The 17,732-nt window shown below is 38.6% G+C and overlaps 3 protein-coding genes across 5 annotated transcripts in view; 2 read left to right on the top strand and 1 right to left on the bottom strand.

Annotated features, from left to right (window-relative positions):
- nup133 (nucleoporin 133) overlaps window positions 1–1,523 on the bottom strand; it is a 13,624-nt gene extending 12,101 nt beyond the window's left edge. The window contains exons 1-2 of the mRNA XM_016560224.1: window positions 1,267–1,523; window positions 600–715 (exon numbers count right to left, since the gene is read on the bottom strand). Of these exons, the coding sequence (XP_016415710.1) occupies window positions 600–715; window positions 1,267–1,394 (244 nt within the window). The 5' untranslated portion in view covers window positions 1,395–1,523. The remainder of the gene's footprint in view (window positions 1–599; window positions 716–1,266) is intronic.
- A 729-nt stretch (window positions 1,524–2,252) lies between these two features.
- LOC107746126 (TAF5-like RNA polymerase II p300/CBP-associated factor-associated factor 65 kDa subunit 5L) lies at window positions 2,253–6,893 on the top strand. The gene is made up of 7 exons (XM_016560223.1): window positions 2,253–2,405; window positions 3,442–3,583; window positions 3,670–3,774; window positions 3,854–4,047; window positions 5,234–5,380; window positions 5,510–5,711; window positions 5,747–6,893. The coding sequence occupies exons 2-7, from the start codon at window positions 3,445–3,447 to the stop codon at window positions 6,538–6,540; spliced, it is 1,581 nt and encodes a 526-aa protein (XP_016415709.1). The 5' UTR covers window positions 2,253–2,405; window positions 3,442–3,444; the 3' UTR covers window positions 6,541–6,893.
- A 135-nt stretch (window positions 6,894–7,028) lies between these two features.
- Window positions 7,029–17,732, top strand: part of LOC107746105 (calpain-9-like) — a 14,025-nt gene continuing 3,321 nt past the window's right edge. For all 3 annotated transcript variants that reach the window (XM_016560190.1, XM_016560188.1, XM_016560187.1), the window contains exons 1-13: window positions 7,029–8,445; window positions 9,996–10,065; window positions 10,622–10,740; window positions 10,816–10,949; window positions 11,061–11,229; window positions 11,317–11,400; window positions 11,512–11,597; window positions 12,651–12,728; window positions 12,876–13,036; window positions 13,192–13,349; window positions 13,452–13,660; window positions 14,999–15,035; window positions 15,176–15,256. In XM_016560190.1, the coding sequence (XP_016415676.1) occupies window positions 8,239–8,445; window positions 9,996–10,065; window positions 10,622–10,740; window positions 10,816–10,949; window positions 11,061–11,229; window positions 11,317–11,400; window positions 11,512–11,597; window positions 12,651–12,728; window positions 12,876–13,036; window positions 13,192–13,349; window positions 13,452–13,660; window positions 14,999–15,035; window positions 15,176–15,256 (1,593 nt within the window). In that variant the 5' untranslated portion in view covers window positions 7,029–8,238. The remainder of the gene's footprint in view (window positions 8,446–9,995; window positions 10,066–10,621; window positions 10,741–10,815; window positions 10,950–11,060; window positions 11,230–11,316; window positions 11,401–11,511; window positions 11,598–12,650; window positions 12,729–12,875; window positions 13,037–13,191; window positions 13,350–13,451; window positions 13,661–14,998; window positions 15,036–15,175; window positions 15,257–17,732) is intronic.

The raw sequence follows: 17,732 nt of genomic DNA, 5'->3' as shown, positions 1-17,732 counted from the left end.
GATGCATTTCAGAAAGGCGGGGCATAGAGGAGAAACTATAATGTACAGTATGTGGGAAATAATGTGTTTTTTTTTTACCTTAAACAAACACATTGCATTACACCAAATACACAAAATAATGTTCTTTTTAGCAACGTCATATGACCCCTTTAAATATTTTGAGATTTAATTTAAAAACTAAATTTTTTAAACATTGCCTTAAAAAGCACATCAAAAAGAGTGCTTTAAGTTTTATTTTTAACTGTAGAAGCTGCTAAACCCTCCAGGACCGAGTTTGGACAGCCCTGTGCTAAATATATTCAGCCAACACAGACTTGTTGCTGCTGTAGTTTTGTTACCCTGAATGACTTAATGCACAGCTCTATTTTGTCATCGGTTTGTTAGATAGTTCGTCCATTGCTACAGTTATTACTGTCAATCATAGTAATGACTCACAGAACAATTTAGTGGATTCACTCGCGTAATTTTTTACACTCACGTTTGTCATTCCACTGGATCTACACAAATCACACAAATGACCCATTTTGAATTCAAAACTGCGAATTTCGCCGAAAGGTGACAAGTTTGCATCCCTGAAAGTTAAAGACCCGAATCTTTACCATCGGCCATGGTCAGCGCCTCCATGACTTTGACAGGCAGAGATGATCCGAAAGTCTGAATGTCAAAATTATGCGAATCGAGGGCTGCATGACTCTGAACTCGGGTGGGAGTGGATCTGGAGAAAGAATAGAGATGCACAAATCAATTAAAAAAATAATAAAGTGAACTATAAAAATAAATAAAGTGAACTATAAATGGTCATATTCTGATTTTATTTAATTTATTTATACAAGCTACCTTTTTTTCTTTAAAAAAAAAAAGCCTATTTGTTTTAAAGTTAAGAACAATTTCATAATTATTGTACATTTGCAAAACATGTAAAATAAATTCAGATACAATAATAGGAAAATTACATATCTTACTTTATTATTTTATAATTAATAGAATAAAATATATTAAATATAAAGAAATTAATTTAAAAATTATATGTAATTAAATAATTGATTTTACTACAAGACTCTATAATAAACTTTACAAAAATACCGTGACGGTATCAGACGGTAACGTTACTGTCACATGTAACACAATGCTGAAGAATTATCATATTTATGTAACGTTTCCATGGTATTTATTTGGTACTGAAAACAATATCGTGGTGTATGTTTAAAAAAGCATAGTAGCATGGTAAGTTTAGCATCTCCCGTCTGTGTGTTTACTCTGTTTTACCTGGCTGTGACAGCGGAGCGGCGTGGAGAGAACAGCAGCCCGGGCTGAACGGCACTCACGCTCTTCCGACCACCGGTCCGGGGCGCCTGTCTGCGGCCTGAGCTCGGTGTGCCGCGGGGAGTGAACATACTGGGCTGGCAGCCTGTTTACAAGGGACGGAAACTCATTCGCGATAAACGTTGGAAACCTTTTACCGCGCGCTCGCTACAGTCGGTCAGGCGCACACAATGCGCGTCATTCAAATGCGCATGCGCTCTTGCTGCTGATCTGCGATAAAACTGATTCTGGGTCAGTGTTACAGAACAAGCGTTTGAAAACCACTCATCGACTAGGATTGGTGGCTATTTCTCGCAGTAGTATAAAGGGATAATGTAGTTTCAGATTTAAATATGTTAACTAGTAAAATGTTGCATATTATTATAACTCAGGTGTGTCTGCGCCAAAATGTATCCATCTCAACATTATATTAAAAATAATTTCTTCTTTATTTCTGTACTTTAAACTACAACGAAAACATATCTCTCCTTTATCAGTCTTCACTTTTAACAATAATATTAATAATAATAATAAGTAATACAAATAACACTTAAAATATTATTTGTCTTTTTATTTATGTATACATTTTGATCTTATTTATGTTTTTATTTTATATATGTGTATTTATTTATTTATTTTTAACTGACGGGATGTGAATTTAAGGTCATTGCAAGGCAAATGTATTTTAACTGTCTCATTAAATAAAAATAAGTGCACCTTACAGTTATTAATTTAAAAAGATCGTGACTTAATAAATATGATGTTATAATTATAATAATATTTAATTATGTAATTACCATAATTTAATATAAGGTAACATGTCTTTATATCTTCAACTTCATACTTAAATATATGTATAAGACAAACAAATCAATACACAAATACAAAAAAGTAAGCTAGCCGACGGAATTTCGAAAATATCTATGGTTATATATGCGGTCGTTGCGCTAGATGGCAGTGTAGCGCCTGCGGACCCAGCGCACTCTCAGTGGAGGCGCAGAAGAAGAGTGAGCAGCGGTGAGGGGCGGCAGTCTTCTCCTGAACTCCTCGTTCATGGCTTAAACCAGCGCTTTTCTCCAGGACTGTCATATACGGAGCGTGCAGTAGGTGTTTAACAGCTTTACTAAACTGTAAAACAGATCTAAAGCGCTGCGAGTCGAGTGTATTTGAGATCAGAGTTTGAGAATGAGCTCAGTGACTGAGGCCGCGCGTATATTTGACCTGCAGGATTCTGAGCAGTCTTGATTTATTTCATAAATCTTACCTGAAGATAACTAATGAATTGATATGTGGCTGCATGGCGCAGAAATTAACCTGCTTTTCCTGTCTGTGTCTCAAATCATAATGAGTTACCTACCTAGGCAGCTATTTGAGACATTACAGACGCGTTGAAATTGAACGTCCGAGTTGAATCGAATGATCGAGCACTCTTATGATTCCCTGAAATCAACTCAAATATTCGAGCACTCTTATGATTCCCTGAAATCAAATAAATGTAATTTATGATTCCCTGAAATCAAATAAATGTAATTTATGATGCCCTAAAATCAAATAAATTATTCGAGCATTCTTATGATTCCCTGAAATCGAATCAAATATTCAAGTATTCTTATGATTCCCTGAAATCGAATCAAATATTCAAGTATTCTTATGATTCCCTGAAATCGAATCAAATATTCAAGTATTCTTATGATTTCCTGAAATCGAATCAAATATTCTAGCATTCTTATGATTTCCTGAAATCAAATCAAATATTCTAGCATTCTTATGATTTCCTGAAATCGAATCAAATATTCTAGCATTCTTATGATTTCCTGAAATCGAATCAAATATTCATTCAAGCATTCTTATGATTTTCTTATGATTTCCTGAAATCGAATCAAATATTCATTCAAGCACTCTTATGATTTCCCGAAATCGAATCAAATATTCAAGCATTCTTATGATTTCCCAAAATCGAGTCAAACATTCATATTGATATGATTCCCAGGTGTGTTTTGAGACAGGATTCAAGTGAATGCTGTGAATCCAAGCATTAGTCTATATGTTGGATATTTTTTCCCGCATTGCGCACCATTAATGGCTGCTGTGAAGAGAGATATATGACACTATGTTTGTGTGTTGCATGTCTCCCATCAGGAGATGAAGCGGGTGCGGACGGAGCAGATCCAGTATACGGTGACCCAGTACCTGAAGAGGAGGCAGTATATAGACACAGATGGGTCTCTGAAGGGGGCCAAACTCTCCCAGTCTGCTGAGGAGATGGCAGCCAGTCTGACGGGTGAATCCTCTTTATATGAACATGGCTAACTCTAAACGATAGTAACAGCGATGCTCATCTCGTCTCTCTCTTTCTGGCGTGTGCAGTTCAGACGGAGTCCAGCTGTGCGAATGTGGTGTCCGCAGCCCCGTGTCAGTCAGTCCCGCAGCAGTATGAGACCCAGTTCTCCAGACTGCGCTCTTTCCTGCAGGGTGAGAGATGACAGACACATGCTCCTAATGCTTTAATCCATATGACATCTGGGTTTAACAGCTGTTTTCTCTGTTTCAGAGGCAGAAGCACCGTTAGTGAAGGAGGTGAGCGGCGTCTTGTTTCCGCTCTTCCTCTACCTGCACCTGGACATGGCGCGGTGTGGCCTGAAGGGGGCGGTAGACTCGTTTTACAATCGCTTCCACTCATTCTTCCAGCAGGACCCTGAGCAGAAAGCCATGGTAGACCTGCTACGAGGAGTCGTCACGCCTCAGGTCAGTTACTTTACCATTAAAAAGTTGTTTATGATGAGACTGACCAAACTTGATTTGCTATCATTCTTTGTGGCACAGATTTTTAATGCATCAGTAAAGCATCAGTTACTCACCATATGCACAAATTTTGTTCTTAATTGTTACATTAGCACTAAAGCTGCTTCCTGTGTTAGCAAACTAAGAGAGAAAGCCAATGTTTACAATGAAATATTAGTGTACTGCTTTCTGAATACTTTGTAGTGCACACTGTAAACGTAAATTAAAAACATAATTAGCATAACAGTGGGAATTATGCCACAATAAATGTGTCAAACAATAGTGTACTACTTTGTCACATGACCCCATCATATGGAGTGATGTTCAGTTATTCAATTTATATAATATATACTATAGTAAACAAGTGAGGTCAGTTTGATTGAAAATAACTAATTGATAAATTAAAAACGTAAAATGCAGGTCAGATATACTTTGATTTATTAAATATACACTTTTTTAAAGGGGTCATATGATGCTGCTAAAAAGAACATTATTTTGTGTATTTGGTGTAATGAAATGTGTTTATGCGGTTTAAAGTTAAAAAAACACATTATTTTCCACATACTGTACATTGTTTCTCCTCTATGCCCCGCCTTTATATATATATATATATATATATATAATTTTTTTCTAATTATATATAAAATATACACAAATCAAAAAACTAATTTACAAATAAATATAAGTAAATGTAATAGCTGAGTTAAAATACAAGTAAATAAAATATAAAAAGTAAATAAATATTTACACTATTTGCTTGATATTTTTTACTTCTCTCTCACTATAAAATAAAGCAATAAGCCCCAGGAAGCCATGGTTTACAGTGAATTTATAACAGCTAAGGGGCGTTGTTAGACGCGAAGCAGAGTAAAACCCCCTTAGCTGTTATAAATTCACTGTAAACCACGGCTTCACGTGGCTTATTGATTTTATAAAACGGTTATTCCATATACGTAGTTAGGTTTCAAAACAGTGTTCTTCCACCAAACAATGTAGTTCCTCAGAAAAGGTTGTGGTTCCAACAAAGTGGTTGCCGAGCAACACACAGAAGTAAACAAAGGTGTATGTTTGTAGAGTAATTTACAACAGCTTCGAACGCGGCTCAGCCAATCAGAATCGAGGACCGGAACTTTTTTTTTTGTCCTTCCAGGATGTGACCTCAAACCCTAAACTCTGCTCGCTCCTGGATCACAAGTATGTGGTGCATCTGACGGATCAAGCGTACAACTACCTGCTGCGTTACCTGCAGAGCGACGACAACAGCGCCATCTGCTGGGCGCTCAGCACACATGTGCAGGTATGAGCCTCTTCAAATCACCAAGAACTGAATTCAGCGAGGGGATTAGTCAAAGAAAACCAGTTGACCTACATCACAAAGGGCTTTGTTTTCTTTGTAATTAGTATCATTACTCACATGTTGTCTTAGGTGGAGGTGACAGCAGCGCGCCGAACCGACTACCAGCTGTACAGCGCAGGCATAGGAGCAGGAAACACTACCTCCACTTCCTCTTCCTCTGCTGCATGGACTGCGGGGAATGGGTCGGAGGGGGCGGAGCGTGTGGAGGTCACGGCTGGGTTACCTCAGAACGAGGCGGCGCTGGAGGCGTTGCAGGACTGCATAAAGCGCAGTTATTCACACGTGTCTTTGTTTGTCATCAGGCAGATGATGAGGATGACTCAGGCAGTGAGATAAAGACCCTGCGCGCTCACAGCGGCCCCGTGTACCGCACTGCGTTCCTGACGGACGGCTCCGGCCTGCTGTCCTGTTCAGAGGACTCCACCGTTCGCTTCTGGGACCTGAACAGCTTCACGAACACCGTCCTGTACCGCGGCCACACTTACCCCGTCTGGGACGTGGACGTCAGTCCCTGCAGCCTGTACTTCTCCACGGCGTCCCACGACCGCACCGCGCGCCTCTGGAGCTTCGCGCGCACCTATCCGCTGCGTCTGTACGCCGGACACCTCTCCGACGTCGACTGCGTCAAATTCCACCCCAACTCCAACTACGTGGCGACGGGCTCCACGGATAAAACCGTGCGCCTGTGGAGCACGCAGCAGGGGGCGTCCGTGAGGCTGTTCACCGGGCACCGCGGGCCCGTGCTGTCGCTCGCCTTCTCGCCCAACGGCAAGTACCTGGCCTCGGCCGGAGAGGACCAGAGACTGAAGCTGTGGGACCTGGCGTCCGGCAGCCTGTTCAAAGACCTGCGGGGTCACACTGACAGCATCACCAGCCTCTCCTTCAGCCAGGACAGCAGTCTGGTGGCCTCCGCCTCCATGGACAACTCGGTGCGGGTGTGGGACATACGCAGCGCCCACGGCAGCGCCCCCACCGACGGCTCCAGCAGCGAGCTGATTGGACAGTACACGGGCAGCACTAGCAACATCCTCAATGTGCAGTTCATGGCCTGCAACCTGCTGCTGGTGACGGGCACTGCGCTGGAGAAACAGGAACAGTGAGAATGTGTGTGTGTGGGTCAATCTCAACAAAACACGTCCGGGTCATATTTCACCCCAAAATCATCAGATGAAATAATTAGGACTAATTCGGGATAATTGGGTCACTCAATGGCAAAATGCGTCCCAGTTTACCTGAATTCACCTTGTAAGTAAAATAAAGCCATTTAGCACCATAAATGATCTTTTTGCATTGTGACGTTATTTCTATAAAAAAAGTTCTTATCACTGTAATGCAAAAAACAAAAAAAACAATGAGATGCTATTTGAATGGTAAAGTATTTATCAGGGTGGTATTTGTTGTATTGCCCTTAATTTGTTGATTCAGCTAAATAATTAAGCACTTAAGTTTCTTTTCTTTAATGCATCTAGACGTTTTGCAATAAAAAGGATAATTGTTAATAGATCAGTGGTGTGATAAAGTAACTGAAATAATTCTGCATAAATGGAAAAAGTAGTTCAATAAATATTTATAAATTCATAATTTGCAGTATTTTTTTAAAATAGGAAGTACAACAAATACTACATTGATTTCCATTTATTATTATTACAATAAGAATTTGGGTGACAATTGGCCTACAATTAATGGCACAACACAAACAATCTTAATAGGCTTTATTTTCTTCTAGTTTTAGTTTTTTTGGTAAATATGGCCTGGACATGTTCTTGATGGGTTTTCGTGAGATTCCCCCGTTGTGTTTTGTAAAGTGAGAGTGTTGGTGATGTTTTGGCTCATTTTTGTTATGATGTATGTTGATGCCTCTAAAGGACAGAGGTGCAGCCTGCTGTTTTCATAGAGATGTAAATATTAGATATTATATTTTTTCCTGAAAAAAGTTAGCTCATTATTTCCATGTTTGTATCTTTCAGTTCAACTCATTTCTGTTGTACCGTTGCTGTTGTTTTGTTGATGGCATATGTTTATAAAGGTAATTCTGAAAGTACATCCAACACTTCTCCTGGACATTCACCAGGAAGCCAGATAAACTGGATACATCCTACTTTGGATGGGAAAAACCGTCCTGATGAAGCAACATCAATACCTTCATCCTAGCTTTTATTCCCGCAATCACTAGGGATTGAGTTTAGTTTTACTACAACAAAAACTTCCCCAGGAAAGCTCAAGAAAAAACAAATGATTAATTTAGATGCCACAGTTTGTCTTTTGTAGCCTGTTGAACAGCTTAACTTATGGGTGGACTGAATGATGTGTTTCCTTGATTCTGATTTCACAACCCTGCACTTAGTTTTGTACAAAGCAAGTTAAGTTTCTCTGTTTGAAATTTTCTTTTGTGTCCCTGGTGGTCAACAACACAATCATGGGATGTTTGTCTTTACCCGTGAAGAAAAACATGACTTTTGTATTGTTTGCTTCCTTACATTTTTTTTTGCATCATTCTGATATTTGTAAATATATTTTTGTAACATTTCATGGCTGCCTGGATCTCATTTCTGATGTTACCATAGTAAAGTTCTCAAGCAGGATCCGATCCACTTCCTCACACACAGGCGTGGGCTGCTTTCACCCAAACCAGTTCTGCTCTTGATGGGCGTGACGCCAACCTGCCGAGCCTGTCCGTCGGCCAGAGTGGCTGAATTTATCTCATACACACTCAAACACAAGCTTACTGCTCCAGACGAGCGTCACGTCACGAGTGTGCTGTCTGTGGTTTTGGAGCTTGGCTTGCGGCCGGTTTGAAGATGCCCTACAGTGTGACTCTGCCGAGTGGTTCTAAGCAGGCGGCCCTAGTGGAGAGCACACAAGCGGACGGAAAGACGTTTGAACAGCTCCGCCAGGAGTGTTTGCAAAGGGGGAAGCTGTTTGAGGATCCAGATTTCCCAGCTGTGGACGACTCGCTCTTCTACAGCCAGAGGGTCCCGGTTAACTTTGAATGGAAGAGGCCCGGGGTAAGTGACCCGCAGTATGCATGATGCTGCAAGATGACATTTACGCTCATTTTTGACACCTGGATAAGGTGCATGCAGTAATTAGAGTAGGATGAATTGGGTAATCTGGCACATTTATGCATTTTTGACTGGAATAAGTTACTGCAAAATCAACCAACACTTGATCACCCAAATAAATGAGATGTCACTCGCATGACAAACCAGCTGGATTTGATGGAGCAAGATCTCATAGTGTAGTGGATAACCCTAAATGTTTTTTTTCTTTCGTATAAATTGGCACTACAGAGGGAAGTGTGGGTGAATTTGATGGGGTCCGATGTAATCTATATAGCATAAAGTTGACAAATGTGTGGAACTATCTTTATCTCAATACTAAAGTATAGGACAAAATTCTGAATTCAGTCACTTATCTGGCAGAAAAGGCACTAAATAGTGCCCTAACTGCTCATTTTATATTCAAAGGGCATTTATTAATGTTTAAAAAATCCTGTTTTTGGATGGGGTGAGGCATTTCCTTCTCTGTGATGCTCCTCATGTTCATTTATGGATGGATGTTAGATGATTTTTATGGTTAGTAATTACTAATGGTTTCCCTGAAGTATTACGTACATTCCAAATTCGATTTTTGACCTTTATGACACATGACTTCTAATTTTGTGTACAATTTGCATATTTTAGAATGCGATTATGGCACTTTAAAACCCGTCATGCAAGTTTTCAGAATAATTCCAGGCCTCAAATCAACCAGGCTGCTCGCCTTATGAACACACCAGTGCTCTATTGCCTGACATTTCACCTTCCTTCGAGTGTCAATGTGTAACATCGAAACAGAGGTCATATTTGTGCATAAAGTACTTGTCATGAAGCCATGCAGCAGGTCAGGAATGCAAATGGAATTGTGGCATGCACAGAATGCGCATTGTTTATTTAGTCTTGAGTGATCGAATGGAAAGTGGTTGTGGAATGTAGGTTTTATTCAGTTGGAAATAGACTACTGGGTTGAGTTTAGAGAACAGGTTATCAGTGGTGACAAATGATATAAGAGGATCCACACCCCTCTTTCACGCTTGTAAAACTTTAAGGACCTCTGAATGAAACTACATCTGCATTTCATTCCAGGGCGTTCCTGCAGAGCGACCTTAGATATGCAGCGCGTGAAGAGTGTGGGCTTGTGTTAGAATGCAAACACACCTCACACAGGCATCATGGGCGTTCACACGTCTCCCTCTGTCTCTAATCAACCACTTCATTAGATCTACAGTAACGGCAGATCATGTGATGTGTTGTACCTTCTCGAAATGTCCTTAAAAATAGTTCAAATTTAAAATGCTGTTGTACAAACGACCTACAGTAACCAACTCTTCTGTCATTATTGCATCCAAAACATTTCTAAAAATGGATGGATGGTTTTTGATCTATTGATTTTTTTTTTGATCTGTTTAAATTCAGCAAATCTGCGAGGTGGATGGATAAATGGATAGCGTAACGGATGGACATTATGTTATTTGATTTGACCGACTGATATTTTTCCCTGATCTGTTCAAATTCAGGAAATCTGCAAAGACCCAAAATTCATCACAGGAGGAGCCACCAGGACAGACATCTGTCAGGGGCAACTGGGTATGCTGTCCTGTCATTTCAGGTTACTCAAGTGGTTTATGACTAAATGAAACCCAAATCTGAGCAAAACACTTCCAATGACCAAAGAATAAAATGATGCATCAGTGTTGGGGAAAGTTACTTTTAAAAGTGATGCATTACGATAATTGCTTTACTCCATGAAAAAGTAACTAATTGCGTTAGTTACTCTTTATGAAAAGTAATGCATTACATTACTTTTGCGTTACTTTTTGTCACCTGGGCTGATCTTGCTTATTTGTTTTTAATAACAAAAACCCCCAAATTTATATTTTTGGCAACTTTAAGGGCCCTTTCACACCAAAAGTGAAAAGTGAAACACCAAAAGCTCTGTCTCTGCACCTCACTCACAATTTCTCTCAACATGTGGACAGGAGAAATGTCAGTGATAAATGGGGGAAAAAAGTAACTTATGCTACTTATTTGAAAAAGTAACCTGATTACGTAACTTGTGTTACTTTTATAATGCGTTACCCCCAAAACTGTGATGCATTAATACTGATCATAATATGATCTCCATGCATGTATGACCATGCAGGAGACTGCTGGTTGTTGGCAGCGATTGCCTCCCTGACCCTCCATGAGGACACGCTGAGGAGGGTCGTACCACATGATCAGGGCTTCGATCGCGGCTACGCTGGAATCTTCCATTTCCAGGTGAGTCCCACTCTCTGAACACTCTACAATTTCCCAATGACCTTGACCCCTAACCAAACTCACCCTGTTGTGCAGTTCTGGCAGCATAATAAATGGCTGGATGTGGTGGTGGACGACCGACTCCCGTGTGTGAGGAGCAACCTGGTGTTCGTCCACTCCGCTGACCAAACTGAGTTCTGGAGTGCACTTCTGGAGAAGGCCTATGCCAAGTATGCACTTGAGTTTACAAAACAAGATACGCCTTGACGTCTTGTCATATCTAGCTTTGAGGCGTCAAACCTGTTTGTGTAAGTCAATCATCTCCTGTGCGTCTCTCACAGGCTGAACGGCAGCTATGAATCCCTGAAAGGAGGAAGCACCATGGAGGCGATGGAGGACTTCACGGGCGGCGTGGGCGAGATGTACGAGACGAAGAGCCCCCCCAGCAACCTCTTCCTCATCCTCAAGAAAGCCGTGGAGAGAGGATCAATGCTTGGCTGCTCCATCGATGTAAGCGAAGCTTTGTTGGACTCAAAGTGAGATGTATAGCACATTCTGTTGTTTCTGAATTCCAGATGATTGTTTTCGTATCACTAGATCACAAATTCTGCTGAATCTGAAGCCCAAACCACTACTGGTCTGGTTAAAGGCCACGCTTATTCCATCACTGGAGTAGAGGAGGTAACAACAGCAAACCTCATTCAAGCGAGATGTTAATTGTCATCATCTCTCTTTTTTTGCTCAGATTCACACTTTTATTTTGTCTTTATCTCTTTCATCTTGTGTCCTCAGGTCAACTACAGAGGAGCAAAGGTCCAGCTGATTCGTGTTCGTAACCCCTGGGGTCAGGTTGAGTGGAACGGACCCTGGAGCGACAAGTAAGCGTCCACTAATGGTGACACCTGAATGAAGTCCATTTATTAAATGTGACCCTGGACCACAAAAGCAGTCTTAAGTAGCACGGGTATATTTGTAGCAATAACTAAAAATACATTGAATGGGTCAAAATTATCGATTTTTCTTTTATGCCAAAAATCATTAAATAAATCAGATTCCAAAAATTACGCACTTGTAATTAGTGATAAAGATCATGTTCCATGAAGATATTTTGTAAATTTCCATTTACACCATTTCCATTTACACTACCATAAATATATAAAAACTTTTTAGTTAGATTAGTAATATACATTGCTATGACCTTTATTTGTACAGCTTTAAAGGCAATTTTCTCTGTATTTTTTTGCACCCTCAAATTCCAGATTTTCAAATAGTTGTATCTCGGTCAAATCTTGTCCTATCCTAACAAACCATACATCAATGGAAAGCTTATTTATTCAGCCTTCAGATGATGTATAATCTCAATTTTGAAAAAATGTACCCTTATGACTGGTTTTGTGGTCCAGGGTCACAAATATGATCAAAAACTCATAATAGTAATCAGTAAAAAACATCATACAGATTTTGTGTCATTACCTATGTTTCCAACCAATTCTTAATGCGAATTTTGGGAGATTGCATGAAAAAAGCTGGATGTGAACAGCAAGACCTAAAATCCTAAACTGTGCATAAAAAAACGTTCAAATGAGGTGGATAATTTTTTTCAATTCAATAAGAAAACATGCGGATAAACTATGATGGAAACACATTTACCAAATAAATTCATGGATGCACAAAAAACTCACGTGACTTTGCCTCAACAGATTGTAAAATCCAAATGATTTGGTATAATTACTTCCTAGAACTGCGTTCCCAAACATCAAGCATCCACTTCCAAATGCAAGATAACATGACAGCGATTGTTATTGCATTTCGTCTGTGTGCACTGAGGGGCAAGTCATTTATTATGTAGGAAAAAAGAGCCACAGGCTTCCCCAATTGAGGCAACTTTTTATTATTTCATTACTGATCTTTCTTTAAATCTCATCTTTCAGCTCCAGGGAATGGAACGCCATTGACAGTTCAGAGAAGACACGACTCCTGCACAATTCCCTGGATGATGGCGAGTTCTGGTACGTACGACCCATCAGATATCGAGTCCAGTTCACACAAGACTGATTCCTCATTAAGAGTCACTTTCACATGAGAATCAGTATGATCTGATTCAGTGAGCTCATTCAGATGTGTGGTGTGAACTAACATGATTTGTTGTGTTGCAGGATCGAGTTTGGGGACTTCAAAGCCAACTACGATAAAATCGAGATCTGTAACCTGACCGCAGATTCTCTGTCGGACGATGTTAGGAAGAAGTGGGAAGTGAATTTGTTTGAGGGCAACTGGATCAGGGGCTCTACTGCTGGCGGCTGCAGGAACTACATCGGTCAGTGTCACGTAGCAAACTTCACATAGATTTCATCATAAAAGTTTGCATGCTAATCCATGCTGTTGATTATACACGAGGCCCAGCATTTTCACTATTTAGAGTTGCTTAGGCCTATATTTGTGTTCTTCTTGATCTCAATTTTCCCTTCTCAGACACATTCTGGACAAACCCGCAGTTTAAGCTTCGTCTGGACCATCCAGATGATGGAGACAAGCTGTGCAGCGTCATTGTGGCCCTGTTGCAGAAGAACCGCCGTCGGCTCAGGAAAGAAGGGCTTGACCTGGAGACCATTGGCTTTGCCATTTACGATGTGAGAGAAATATAATGCTGTATTGGAAGATGGGTTTGGAAAACTTCTTGTAGTGCCTCTCGCTCCACTGAAGTCTGACCTGCTCACTTACTGTACCCATAGGCTCCTGATGATCAAGACCACCAGGGGAAGGACTTTTTCCGTTACAATGGCTCCAAAGCACGGAGCCGTTCTTACGTCAACATGAGGGAGGTGTCCGAACGCTTCAGAATGCCGCCAGGAAACTACCTGCTGGTGCCCACCACCTTCCAGCCGCACCATGAGGCCGATTTCCTAATCCGGATCTTCTCAGAGAACAAAGCTGGAGCCATGTATGTCCATGCAAATACTCTCCAGTGTTATCAGCCACACTGTAAAAAAAAAAATCTGTGACATTTACGGTAAAATACCGGCAGCTGTGGTTGCCAGAACTTCACCGTAAAAAATATGGTAGCAACATTTTAGGTTTTACAGACTTAACTTAAATTCACAATAAAATACCGTATTTCATTAACTGATGTAATGTTAATAAACCAACATATTGAAGTACTAATATCTGTTTTGAACCATTGTAAAGCACTGATAACCACCAAAAACTGGTGGTGATGAGAAAGTCACATGATGAACCAAAGCTCATCACAAACAGCTTTTCTACGAGCTGAGGAGGACAATACTTATATATAGAAGGTGCACACAGTGTCATTCACACAAACACTAAAGCCCATCATGGTGACACACATGATACTGAAATAATGCTATAAACATTAATTTAACAACATTAGATGTAAGATTAAACCCTAGTGTACACAACTGATAAGAAAAAACTAAGAAACATGTTATTTCAACAAAAAAACATCAAATATTAAGTGTCATGCAGGGAATTCTGGGAGTGTCAATTTACGGTTTTTCACTGTAAATTATACAATGACTTTTTCTTTTTCACTTCCAAAAACCGTATTTTTAACAGCATTTTACTGTAAAATTACATTAAATTTAATTACATTCATTCACCAAATATAGTATGGAAACTTTCTGTTAACCAGTTTTTTTTTACTGTTAAAATCACAATCATTTTTTTACAGTGCAGATTTTAAAACAAAATTTCACCTAAAAACAAAAGTTTACTCACAGTTACTCATGTCTCCCAAAACTCAAATGCTGTTATTTTTTCTGTGACCACAAAAGGAGATAAAAAAAAATAAAAAAATAAAAAATTCTTCATGCAGCTCTTTTCATAGTGAACATGTCCAGAAAACACAAAAATGCACCATATAAGTATTATGAAAGTAGTTTAAACGACTCATAGCATTGTATTGCACTATACGTCATATAACTTTGTTTGATGGACAGACCGAAAGGCATTAATCACAAATAATCTTAGTGTGTGCATATGTGTGTATATATGTATTTCACTGGCAGTCTAAAATATATGATCATCACTATATTCATATATATGTATTATATATAACTATAGTGAACTATAGTGCTTCAGTGCATTTTGGAAATACAGTATATTTCCATAAAATAAAACTCAAATAACAGAAACTAACATTTATTATTAGTCAGATGGTGGTCAGTGAGGTAGTATACTCAAATGTATACTCATTATATCCCGTAGATTTATTTTTACACCAAATAACTGTACAATGTAATGTGTTTTGTGTTTGCAGTGAGATGGGAAACACCATTCAAGCAGATCTGCCAGATGTGAGTCGGTTCATGGTTCATTTTAGAGTCTCTCTGCGAGCTGGGAAAGACTCGTTTACTGGACATAAATAGTTCGGCATGTACTGATGTTGTGTGTGTGTGTGTGTGTGTGTGTGTGTGTTTCTATCTGATCTGTGAAGCCACCCAAGCCGAACCCACCTGAGGAGGAGACAGATGAGGAGAAGGGCCTGAGGAGACTGTTTGAACAGATCGCCGGATCGGTAAGAAACACAAAACTCCAGTCAACCGTCTACCGCAGAGTGTCGGAGAAAAACTAATAATTAACTAAATCCTAAAAATTTGAAATTAAAATAAACAATTCAAAAATAAAAACAATCAAAATATAAAAAGCTTAAGAAAAGTATTTTATTTTTTTACTTGCATGTCATGCGACCATTAACCGACATAAGAGCAAATGTGCCAATCACGCGAGAGTGCAGAGCTGGGTAGTTTTTATTTTTATTTTTATTTTTTTATGAAAATAGAACAAATAACAAACAGAGCATAGCATAAGACAGTCAGTGCTATACAAAGTGTGACATTAATTAGTAACGGGAACGGAAAATAATGTCATAATATTTTAAACATGTTAATGACTTTTTGTTTTGTAACAATTTCAGAGAAGATATAAAACAATCAAATTCCACTAAAAATACTTTAAATATTGGGGTTGAATTTAAGCAGTTTTGTTTATGTATATAAAATTTTGCCAGCAATGTGAATAAATTAACAATGTATTCAAGACCTTTGTTAACATTGTTTTCATAGTACACAATAATATCCTTTAAAGAAAAACAGTATTTATCCTTTACTAGATTAAAAATAAATTCTGCCAATTCCTTCCAAACATTGTGGGTAATTTTACAATCAAAAAATAAATGTGATAACACCTCTTTCTTATTTTTACAAAAGGAGCATAAATCATCAATATCAGAGTATCTTGAAATTATTGCTTTAACAGGGTAGATTTCTTTAGTTTTGTTATTGATACAATATTTAAAGGGGATTAACCAAGCAGTCTTCCACTTAATATTATCAATAATAGAGTTCCAAAAGAATTTTCCTCTAGGTGTTATTTTATTTTGTTTTTGGAAAACAATACAAATATGTTTGTTATTGCATTTTTTATCAATCAGTTCAAGACCGTTTTAAAATTAATTTTGGTTTTGTCAGTATTGTAGAGTTATAGTGAATATGACTTTTAACAAGATGAACAAGAGTAAGAGGAATAGCTTTAGCAGAGCTGGGTCAGTAACTGGATTACGTAATCAGATTCCAAAAATAAAGTTCTTGTAATTAGATTAAATTACATTTTAAAATACTCGTAATCAGACTACAGTTATTTTTACATGATTACATATTATTCACACAATAGCAATAAATTATTCATAATTTATTGATTCTCCCTAATTCTTCTTTTTCATCTTTTGATTTTTCCTTTCTAAAATAGCCTACTGCTTATATACACTCAGAAAGTCTTCCAGTTTTGTGGACCTTCACATAGACTCGTCATTAGTCAGGTGGCTATACAGCATTTGACCACTGGATTTACTGAAATCATTTCAGGTTTAAGAAGTGTTTCAACATTGCATCAACTACTGATGAACACGTTCATTTTTATTTGAATTATCACTCCGTAGGTTATTTAACCATGCATTAGAAGGCTTTTGTCTTTCAAACACATTAAAATGCAAAAATTCACGTTGTTTCTTATTTACATGTAATGCAGACATTCCCAAACTTTTTGTCATCTGAACCTCTTTCTCCTAATATATTTACTTGAAGTACCTCTGAGATTTTAAACTAAATATTTAATAATTAAGTATCACATTTGCATGTTCACGGTTAATGGTCACATGGCATGCAGGTAAACACAAAATGTAATCTTTTTTAGTAAATGTTTTATTTTGATTGATGTTATTTTAAAATGATTTATTTTAATTTTACATTTTTATGATATAATTAATTTTTATCTTTTCATTAAACTCACAAACCCCCTGCAGTTCCTTTACAAACCCCAGTTTGGGAAACCTCGATGTAATCTAATGTTTAATGCACTTCATGTTGTTAATTACAATGAATAGAATATATTTTCTTACTCTTTGTATTTTTACATCATTATGGTACAGGATTATACTATTTAAAACAATATGATGAATGAGTTAGGTCAAAAGTAATCTAAAGGAAATCAAAAAGTAGTCTGATTATATTACCTAAAATGTGTAATGTAATAGATTACGTTACTAACTACCATTTTTGTCCTGTCATTTGGAATCAGTAACAGATTACAATTTAATTTGTAAATAATCTACCCAGCTCTGGTGGCGGTGCAGTGATGGCACTTCGATGTTAAAACAGATCGAGCGTGCCCTCGTCTGGTGTAATTGTGAATTACAGTACACTCTAAAAAATGCTAGGTTAAATATAACCCAGCGCTGGGTTACAAAGGGACAAACCCAGCTATTGGGTTGTTTTGACCCAGCGGTTGGGTTGTTTTGAACCAGCGGTTGGGTTGTTTTGACCCAGCGGTTGGGTTGTTTTGAACCAGCGGTTGGGTTGTTTTGACCCAGCGGTTGGGTTGTTTTGAACCAGCGGTTGGGTTGTTTTGACCCAGCGGTTGGGTTGTTTTGATCCAGCGGTTGGGTTGTTTTGACCCAGCGGTTGGGTTGTTTTGATCCAGCGGTTGGGTTGTTTTGA

Source organism: Sinocyclocheilus rhinocerous, unplaced genomic scaffold, assembly GCF_001515625.1.
Source record: "Sinocyclocheilus rhinocerous isolate Xijiao unplaced genomic scaffold, SAMN03320098_v1.1 scaffold107, whole genome shotgun sequence".
Taxonomy (NCBI): domain Eukaryota; kingdom Metazoa; phylum Chordata; class Actinopteri; order Cypriniformes; family Cyprinidae; genus Sinocyclocheilus; species Sinocyclocheilus rhinocerous.
The sequence above is the reverse complement of the archived record's forward strand: the minus strand, read 5'-3'. Positions and strand labels throughout refer to the sequence as shown.